Source organism: Vollenhovia emeryi, unplaced genomic scaffold (assembly GCF_000949405.1).
Source record: "Vollenhovia emeryi isolate VEMERY1.0 unplaced genomic scaffold, V.emery_V1.0 DF939138.1, whole genome shotgun sequence".
Classification (NCBI taxonomy): domain Eukaryota; kingdom Metazoa; phylum Arthropoda; class Insecta; order Hymenoptera; family Formicidae; genus Vollenhovia; species Vollenhovia emeryi.
This window is the reverse complement of record NW_011967228.1, coordinates 1,540,942-1,551,692: the sequence shown is the minus strand read 5'-3', so window position 1 is coordinate 1,551,692 and position 10,751 is coordinate 1,540,942. Positions and strand designations below refer to the sequence as shown.

The window sequence follows — 10,751 nt, the reverse complement described above, 5'->3', positions numbered from 1 at the left end:
AAAATTATTTCGTTTTGATGTAAGAAATAACGAGAAAATAAGTGTCCTATTAAGAATTAATCTCGTATCGCGAGAAATAATGCAAGTTCCGACGTGCTCTTAAATAACACTGCTACGATAATTGCAAAATAATCAACGTTCCGGTCTGCAGCCTTAATAGGTTGCGACAAGTTACTCGCGGGTAACAAGAAATTTTCTTCAATTACATCGTGATATTAATTGTTCATCCGAGCGACGCGACGCTTCCCCGTGGACGATCGGCTGTCACCTCGTTTCGCTAATATTTCGCGTCAATTAATTGGAAGTAATTTAACATTAAAATATTTAACTAGCGCGGGGCGACCGAAATCACGTACATCATGGATCTGACAAGAATTAATGACACAATTCTTTAGCGAATGCAAAATTTACCTCTCTTTAACACAAATTTAACGGAAAGCTATTATAATATTTGTCAATTTTCACAGTTTTACATCAAACGCGTAATTGCGTGCTTGAATACTAATCTTATCAAAATTCGCTTTCGAAATTTTAATAAAACATACAATTTTGCTACTCTTTCCTGAGGTTTTGTATTATTAGAAAGTATTAATTTTCTGCCTTACACGTAAAATTCAATAACGTTCAATTTTCTTAACCGAGGAAATTAATTGCGCATATTAATAAGAGACAAATGAATGCAAATGTCAGGTACATTTAATTTGAAAAAACACTTTGAAAAAATCTAATTTATCATTGACAAACAAGAAAATCAAATAATCACAATTGCGCAAAAATCAATTATTTTTTATGTTTCGTGTAAACAAATAATGCACGTAAAATTTATTTAGCGCGTTACGATCTCGTGTGCAATAACTTTTAAAAAATTGCAAATGTGAAAATTGAAAACCATAAAACGTAAAATTATCAGAGGCACGCGCGTTTCCCATGGGGGAGGCTCCACGAATCATAATTAAATAAAAATAAATATTTATGTTTCCGTACCAATATTAATCTTACGGATACAGCAAGCAAATCAGTCGATACATCCGCTTTTCACCGTATCAAATTTTTTCCTACATCGCGGATTTCATGAACGTAGACAGTTGAGTTTGCGAGTCTTTTCAAACGAATAAATCGCGCCTTCTGCGTTTCCGGCGCGAATCCATTTCGTCTAATTCGTCCGCGGTTTAAAACTTAATTTTCTTTCTCCGTAACTGAAATTCGATACAAAAGTACATTTTGCTGGGCGTAATAACGACGAGAGAAACGAAACATTAATGATGATACGATTATCCGCGTAATGGTTTAATATTCATTAATTATTCAATATGCATTTGACGGAGAATGCATATCATTATAATATTAGAGGGCGAGCAATCAGCGTTTCAAATTTGCCGGAGAGACGAAAGGGTAATATCCATCTTCGTTGCCGAATTCAACGTATAACAATCCGCCTATCCCTTTAAGGGCCAGAAATATAATATTTTCAGGTGCGCGCAACCCTCGCGGTTAACCCCCATCGGTTATTAAAGTTATTTGATACGGCGATGGAAAGTCCATCCTCCCGCGAGCAAGTTTCGCAACAAAGTTTCCGCGGGAAATCGATTCCCGCAGGCGGCAACCGGGAGAAATTATGTTTACAAACGAAATAGAATAACTTCTCGATATAATTCCGTGCTGGATTTTAAAATCGAGTTAACCTCCTCGGCGCGCGCGGGAACGTCGCGGGGAAATTCCGCCTTAATTCCGCCGCGTCGAACACCTCTTCCAAATTGCTTGGTGCGAGAAAATTATCTACGGCAGCACCGCGCGTTATCGTCGCCGTGGCCCGAGCGCGAAATGCACGCGTCTGCGCTATATATAACTTTTAAACGCCCACCCACACAATTGCGATCGCCCCGCCGCGCGTTTCGTTATCTGGTTCAATGATCGATCAGCTCTAATCTACCGTGGTGGTGTGTCACAAGGAATCGGCTTTTGTTCCGAAAGCGAGCAAATATTGTGCGCGCGTAGCGACGACGTTAAATATATTTCCCGGCGCTCGTTAAATATTTTTCGAATCCCGCGCCGCATTTGCGACCAATTGCCGTCCGCGCGCGCTCTGTTGACCCGCTCCTTAAATTCGTCACCGCCCGCCACCCGATTTCCGCGATTTATCTCGCATTTATCCCGCCCGGTATATATATTTTTTGCGCCGCTAAAAACCCCAAGCCGGTATTTGCGCGCGGATCGTATTTACCCTATCCGCGCCATTTTAATCGAATTCCGTGCGCGTCACATTTATATCCCGCGATAAATCACCGGCGCGCGGCGTTACATTCGCGCCTTCACGCCGAATTTCATATTCATTATAATCACGTCGCGTAATTTCGACGAATTTTGGAGCGAGTCGCTTCTACAAATTGTCCGCCCACCCCCCGGTCCGCCCCCGGCCGGACAATTTTCTATATTTAATATCAATATCGCGCTATTAATCGCCGGGACGCGTCGCGACCCGGTCGTACGTCATTCATCCGCGAGTTACTTGGCCGTCACGTCCGACCGCGCGCCATTACCCGCGGCCTCGCTGCAAGACGAGAGGCGCCGTTTCCTGGAGAACGCCCGGATCGAGACCGCGCGTTTACCCGCCGAGACCGGTTTACATTCGCCTCGCGTTCCGCGCCGAGGAGGAATCGTCGACAGCCTCGACTTCAAAGCGCCAACACACACGCGCGCGCGCGCGCGCACGCACACCCGCACACTCGTACACTCGCGACCAGAGTTTTCCCATGAGTTTTCCCTTTCCCGCGTTCCCCAACGTCGCCGCCGCGGCGACGGGAGAGGAAAAGTTACGAGTCATTTGCCTAAACGCGTTTGCTCTCCGCGACGCGAGCAAAGTCGCGCCAAGAGATCCCGGGGAGTCGGCGGCTCGCTCCGATGCCGCTGCACCAGGCGATCGACGCCTTTTCTCGGCGCGCCGGATTCGAAATGGAATCCCCGGGCGCGCGGCGGACAACGGCCAAGTCTCGTTACGGCTCGTAACGGGACTTGGCCGTGCGGTTATGTAACTTAATATGACCACGCGCACCTTCAGTGAACGATGAGCACAGCACGGCGATGACACAGGCCCAGGCGATGATCGTCGTCATCCTGACGCGGCGGCCGCTGGCAGCTCCGGCGCACATACAGCAGAAAAACCACGAAGCGAGCACTGGCCGCGAACCAAACTCGTCACAGTCGTCAACTGTCGCGGTTGATCTCGCGACGCTGGCGGAGCACAAATCAAACTCGGCGACCTGCGGGGACGCCGCGCGCGAGAGAGAGACGCGGCACGAACTGTCGTCGAGGGCAGCGGAATCCTCGATGTTACCTGGGCGTCGTTAAACGTATGTGACACGTATACCACGAAGGGGGGGGGGGGAGAGAACAGAGAGCGAGCGTGAGCGCCGAGGAACGACCGGAGAGCACGACGCGCCAAGACCGTCTGCCGCGCGCTTTACTTTCGGAGCGCTTCGCGAGACTTCGGCGGCCGGCCGAGCTCGCCCGAGCGCGCGCCGCCGGCCCGCCCCCCACTCCGCCGCCGGCCGACCGTTACACGTCGAGCCGCGATGCTCGCGGTACTGCGTACCTCTACTTTCGTTCATAATCTTACGTTACGGGGTTGCGCGACGCAGAGCGAGGGCGAGAGGGAGAGCCGTTTATTTTGTAGCCTCGAACGTTCTTCCCGAGCAGCGCGTCGCTCCCTTCCGATTCTTTCTCGCCCGCCGTTCGCCGGTTGGGAAATGCGCGGGAAAAGCACGCCGGACGCCGCGCGACTTTCTATCTGGGTCAATCCGTGGGTTACTTTTCGCGATCGCGATCGAACCAAACGAAACTCGCGAAACGTCTCGGCGCGTAATCGTACGATACGATTGTAAGAGCGCGGCCCGCGCGAATATGGCACCGGCTACCTTACGCGTCGAACGACGCAAGTTCTCGATCGGTAACGTCCCTCGAGACTTACCGCGTCGGCGTCTCCGTAGGCGTTTCGCTCCCTCGCGACGCTACGAGTTTACGCAGGGCACGAGGACCCGACGATTATCAAGCGCTCAGGCTCGCCGTCACCCGCACCGGCGCGTTCTGCAGCCACGTTCAGAGCGACGCGCTCGAGAAGACGCTTCCAGCGCCAAACGATTGCCCGAGGTCCGGCGCGTCCGGCGTATCGATCGCGATCGCGCGGACTAATTAACGCTCCCCGGCGATTATCCGTCGTTCGGCTCCAACACTGTCGACCGTCACTTTCGCGCGGGCTCGGCCTCGAACGGGAAAACACGGCGAAAATACCAACTCCGTTTCTCGCCGAGGAGCACCGTCAACGAGCGCCGAGTAGCCGCCACAGACGTGAAATACATAGACTGCGCACTTGGCTGGAAGGGGACGCTGGTGTGATTCTGCACTATTGCACCTTTTGCACTTAAAACTGTCTGTTTCGCGGAAACATTTGTGTAACGTAATTACGTGGCTTACGCGTACAGATCGAAAGAAGCTTGCTATTCCGGCTTAAAGAACGGTACGGCATCGCTGAAACTAAAGCCAACGGCACACGATAGTTGTCCTATTGGTTTGCTTACGAGAGCCAATCAGGATTTAAGTCATCCGATCGAAAACTCTGCATTCTGATTGGCTCTCGTAAAGGCCTTCGCACACAAAATTCCGTAAGGACGTAAAACGTAAGCGTAAGAAAATGGGCCAATCACAGTCGAGAACGTAAGGCAATAACGCAAGCAGTAGCAAATCCGATCTGTTGATTTTCTTACGCTTACGTTTTACGTCCTTACGGAATTTTGTGTGTGAAGGCCTCGCACTGTTTGGCGATTCTTGCCGTCCGCATTTCGTGCAAACGGAAAACGATCGAGATTCGGCCGATGCGAGACGAAGCGTCTTGAGAAACCGGATATTCCAATGACCGCGGGATGATCGCGAGGACAACGCGAACGTTAAGGTCTACAATGAGAGTCGCGGTCGTAAGAATAATCGACTGTAATTGGTCAATTCAGTCAAACACATAAGAATTAATTAATCATAGTCGACTATTCTTACGACTTCTATGTAGACGAGGCCTTACGCTCTCCGTCGATCGCCGTCCTCAATTCGTCCCTGACATTAGTTTCCGCGCGGGTGAAAAAAATCATACAACTTATGGACATGGAAGGGAAAAAGGACCGACACGAGCGAGTCCAAGAAGTGATCGTCTTGAGATCATCTTTAGATACGTAACTAATGAAATGTTCTATCTTTCTAAGTGAATTCAAGTTTGTATATGAAATTTGACTATAAATACCGGCCATAGCGACAGATGTGCGACTCCCAACGACATGTGCGTGTAATAGACCAAGCATTCCTATGCATTTGCTGTGAAGGGAGTGGAGCCGGAAGTTGGAGATAGAGATAGTTGATTTCCGTCCACTGCTTCCTTTCTAATAGGATAGACCGAGTCGGTTAACTGTTAACAAAATGCATGCCCCGGCTTTTGTTTTAAAAGCGGAGGAAGAACGAAGTAGCTCGCGCGTCGGTATAAGAGCCGGTCCGCAACGAGCCGTTAGTCAGAAGTTAGCCAGAGAACTAGCCAGCAAACACAGAACATTGCAGCAACATTACGGCAATATTGTGACATTAGCCACACTACAGCAATATTGCAACATTGACGTTGTCGCAATGTTCCGTGTTTGCTGGGGACTGTCTGTCCTTTTGAGACTACGTAGTCTCAATCCTGCGATCCGATTCGCCTCGGTCTACCCTAGGCTACGTTCAGAAACATCACCCGAGTGCCCCAGTGTATCATTTTATCCTTGTTGCTCACCGTATGTTAAACAAGGATAAAACAATACCCTGGAGTATACTCGGGTGATGTTTCTGAACGCAGTCCTACATATATTTCTCGAGATGCGTTCACGAAGCGCGCTATCAGCACAAAAAGCGTCTCCTATCTTTCTGTGATATACTACAAGCGACGAAGATAAACTGATACTTTCAGCGCTAATAACGGCTGCGGTCAAGCTATCGCTTCAAATGTTTCTAAGTATTCTTCTTCTCCTCTCTTTTGGCAAAGATAGAAGGAGAATCCATACAGCACGCGTGTCTAAAAGGCATCTTTAAGGCGTCTTTAAATCGTCTTTTATACATATCTAAAAGACAACTTAAAAACGTCTTACAGATGCCTTCTAGACATACGTGTTGTTTGGGAAGAAAAATACTTCGCAGCATTTGTAGCAGCAGCTTGACCGCAACCAACGTCTCCTCCAGCGCAGCCCTGATGCTGTATTTTTAATCTAAAGTGAGAAGGCAGTGAGACGCGAAGCAGCTTTCTCAATCACACTTCCGCTTCAGACGCTTCAGACGCTGCAGACGGGACGCTCGGTCTATGTATAGAGGAGAGTCCTCTATTGTGAGATAGGCTTCTAAATATGAGAAAGTGGCTTTTCAACGTCCAAATTCAATCAAGTCTTTCTCCGCAACGATTGCACGATCTAATAATTTTCCACTGAACCTCTCCAGGATATAGTCTAGAGGCAATAGATTCACGATGGAACCAACAGATGATGCCAGTTAATTTAGCAGAAACTCCGCTATCTCATATTAGAAGCCTATGTACTTTGGAACGAGATAGCTGACGGTTGAGTGGTCGCTTTATCTTTAGGTTTGTTTCCTGTTCCTGGTGAACTGGTGAACTAGTGCAGTAAGCTAGAATGAAAAAAATATACTTGTTTTATAGCGAATTCGGCATCTTGCACTAGCGCGCACTGAGTGCACGCCAAGGCTTGTAGAGTCTGCTATTATATTTATGGTCGTCTCAAGTACACGTCCAGAAACTATTTAGCCAAAGAAAATGACCCGTGCGAATGCTATACGGATCATTTTAGCTGGCTGAGAAATGTTTCAAAAAGTATTCAAGAGGATCCTTAAATATAACAATTGTCTGTAAACAAGCCTACTACCAGTAAAGTAGAGGGTAACAGAAAAGCAAAGCCGGTATCAGACTACGGATTAAAATTGGGATTAGATATATTGAAATTTGACCAATCACAGTAAAGTTCGCTAATCCCAAGTTTAGTAACTTTTACTCTAATTGGTCAAATTTCAATCTAATCTCAATCTCAATCCGTAGTCTGAAGCCAGGAGCACACACCTTTGCATAAGCATATGCGCAATGAATTTCATTGGTCTATAAACAAATGCGTAAGGAAATGGACCAATCAAATTCGTTATGCATATGCTTATGCACTTGTGCAAAAGTGTGTGCTCCCCGCTTGATACGGGCTTTAAAGGTAACGATAAAGGGCGACAGAGAGGGAGAGAGAGACTACCACTGAAAGTATGTTGTCTCTTTCTAAAGTTTGTATTACATTCCTTCAGCCAAACGCGCAAACTATATTTCTATATTATATATTATACGTCTATAGAAGCAACGCCGCGAACTTGGCTGCGGAGTGACGCGAACTTAGCCGCGTACCGGGACGAAGATAGCGTCGGTCGACTAGCGTCTCGCGTCGCCCGCGGTCAGTCCCGCCGGCAGTTTCCCGCGCGTTTTCCGGCGTCGATGCCGGCCATCATGGACACTCGCCCGGACGGCAGCCGCGTCGCTTACTTCGGACAGCCGGATCCTAATCGCCGGCCGCGACGTTATCCGCCCCGCTTATCCGCAGCCCCTCGGAGTGCGGAATGTTCGAGGTAAGTGAACGCCGCGGGCCACAGGTTATGGTATGTCGCGCTTCGCGTACGCGTCGGCGGTACATCAGCCGCTCGCTGCTCGAAGATAATCGCGATGATGTACGAGATAGCCCGGCACGAGGGTGAGTTGTCGCTCGAGCGAGACGGCGCGATTAACCGAATTTCCGTGAGATGCGACGTCGAAAGTCCGAATTGGAATAAATCTCCCGCGTTCTATTATGCGCGATTTATCCCGCGGCTCATTCGTCTCGCGCGTTTCCCGCGGCCGAGGGGACGGGGAAGGAGCTGCCCCCTCGCCTTTTGTGTTAACTCGCGGCGGCAGCGCGCCGGACAAAGAATTAAATTTATTAGCTCGCCGGCGCGCGGCGAATATAACATTTGACTGTCCGCCGCGCTTGCTTATAGCGGATTCAAAATCCGACGCGATCGAAGGTCCCGATTTCTTCTTCTTTTTTTTCTCCCCCTCTGTATGCGCGCGCGTCGTCGATGGAAGAAGCGTCGACGGGCTGCATATTTTATAAGGGGAGAAGAGACGCCTCTCGCTCGCGGGACCTTAATCGCCGAGTTTATCTTTAACTTGTTGAAATTTTGCAGAAACTGCGCAAACGCGGCGAAAAGCGGCCAAGTAGCCGCGTCACTTTAAAGCACGCTTTACGGAAAGTTGACTCGTAATCCAGGCCGGAGAACCCGCCGGTGTGCAGGCCGACGTTAAGGCTCGTCTACATAGACCACGACTCGCAGACGCAGAGAACGCGCACCACGTATTCGCACGACGCAAATCAGGTAAAGAGATTGGTGTCTACATCAGGCCAGTTCTACATTGATCATATCGTGTCGTCGCAAGCGTCGCAAATCATAGATGCGGCCAATCAGCGTTGAATTAGAACTAGGACTGGTGATTTCCTTCGAGGGCTTCGACATTCGAACTTTTTGCGACACTACGATGTGACCAACGTAGAAGCCTTAGGCGCAGGAGTCCACGCGACCAAAACGTCAGTCGGTTTGAGCGAAACAAGCAGTCTATTTCTTATTAGTGAATCTTGTGCAATTCTCTCTATTAATTAGTAAAAAGCATCACGACGTATCGTTGGCCGAGAAGCCTCTGGCCTGAGACCGGTGTTCTCTCACATGTATGTCGAGAAGTCAATTTGCGACACGTAAGTCCAATACTTGTCACATTCATTATTATTAAACTGCACTCAACTAGAATCCACGGCTACATGCAACGCACAACATGACCAAAAAATGGTAAACACGAGCTTTGCTTTCTGTTCCTGCACTGGTAAACTAGAATGTGCAGTAAGCTAGAATGAGAAAAATAGACTTATAGCGAATTCTGAAAACTGAAAAGTAACGCGTTACCTTGCAGTTACTTTCTTGCAGTGAAAATAACAATATCAAATCTGCATGTAAATTGTTAAGTGTCGATGAAGGCGTTTGTGCGCTTACGTAAGGCCTAGTTGGTTCAACTCGTCGCGTATGGCTGACTTGCGAGTGCGTGCAGTAAAACGTCATCTTGCGTGCGCGTCCACCAGCTGGCGCGTTGCCGCCTATGTAGACGGGCCTTTACGCGCGAACGACCGCGCGCCCCGGAAACGCGCGTAAAGAGGCCATCTTTATTCCCCGAGCAGCCGGCGCGGGCGGAAGGAAACGGGGGAAATTGGAGGTACCGCGATAAGGGTAATCGAAACGGGGGACGGTCGCGAGATCTCGGCTATCGAGAGAGAGTCGGGGCGGACGCGTAAGTCACGCGAACGCGATCGAACCGAATTGCGCGCCTCGCGATCGCCCGCTTATCTCGCGCGTCGCGTAAAACCGCGGGTAAGGAGGCCAAAGATACTCGGCTCGAGGAGCGGAGCGTACAGAAAGGGGTAGAGGGGGGGAGAAGAGGGGAGGACCAGGTATATCGGCGAGCGGACGAGAACGAGCGATAACGGACGCCGCACCGCGTGGTCTCGCGGGCACGCGGCGAGCGATCGGCGGCTACGCGATTGTATTCCGCGCGGAGTGCGCAACAATAAGCCCGGGGAATCGCGTGCCGTTCGCGTTTGTACGCGGCGATATCGTTGCGGGCAGGCCCGCGAAAGCGATTCCACGAGCCACGGTTACGGTGCGATGGCGCGCACGTGACCGATACGAGCGCGGGCTGCTGCAACCGATACCGCAACCCCCTGGAGGGGCGGCTTACCTGCCGCGCGCGTAACAGGTAAGAGGAATGTCGATCGCGATCTCCCGATGTCGGTCGCCGCGGAACTACCCGTCGTTGCGTTCGCCGCCGCGTGTCATTTGCATGTGAATACGATCGCGGGGCGGACGCACGTGCGTCGTTTGAGCGCGTCCCGCCGAAATTGCGTCGGATTAGGCGGCCCATATTTCCGATTTACGACTGAAATATATTGCTGTTTTCGGGACGGGGTGAAGGGGAAGCTGCGATTGCAATTGTGTACAATTGTGTACATTATAAATGGTTCAAAATTGATTCGTCACTGCACTGAGAAGGAAAGCGTCGAGTTAAAAAATATTTCTTCATTTAATTGAATGCTGCGGTCAGTGGCTGTCAAAGGAATATTTTTAATTCACAAAAATCAAATATATATATGTATATTTAAACTGAAGAAGTACTACTAACTACTCTCTAAAAATAAATCAGTGGATTATCGTTGAAAACAGTGAATAGTCGCTAATTTACAGTTGTAAGTATACCACTGCGATTTTCAGTGATAATCCACTGATTGACTTTTAGAGAGGAAACATATTTAGTAATATTAACAATTTTTTTTCTTCAGTGCGAAAATTCGTTTTTTTGTGCTCTCTCAAAGTCAATCAATGGATTTTCATTGAAAACGGTGAATAGTCGCTGATTTACAGTTATTATTGTACAACTGAAAATCGCAGTGGTATACTTACAACTGTAAATAAGTGACTCTTTTCAGTGATAATCCACTGGTCGCCTTTTAGAGAGTAAACATATTTAGTAATAACAACGAAAGAATGTGACTTGCCCGTAGTTAATTAACGATAAAAAGAATTGTTAGGCGACTTTAGGCTGGCAGATGGTTTATTTATTTAAATCCGACGTTTCG

At 48.8% G+C, this 10,751-nt stretch overlaps 1 protein-coding gene across 4 annotated transcripts in view; it reads right to left on the bottom strand.

Moving 5' to 3' along the window:
- Window positions 1–3,444, bottom strand: part of LOC105567389 (fasciclin-3) — a 330,524-nt gene extending 327,080 nt beyond the window's left edge. For all 4 annotated transcript variants that reach the window (XM_012022232.1, XM_012022233.1, XM_012022234.1 and 1 more), the window contains exon 1: window positions 3,050–3,444. In XM_012022232.1, the coding sequence (XP_011877622.1) occupies window positions 3,050–3,146 (97 nt within the window). In that variant the 5' untranslated portion in view covers window positions 3,147–3,444. The remainder of the gene's footprint in view (window positions 1–3,049) is intronic.
- Window positions 3,445–10,751: the final 7,307 nt, after the last annotated feature.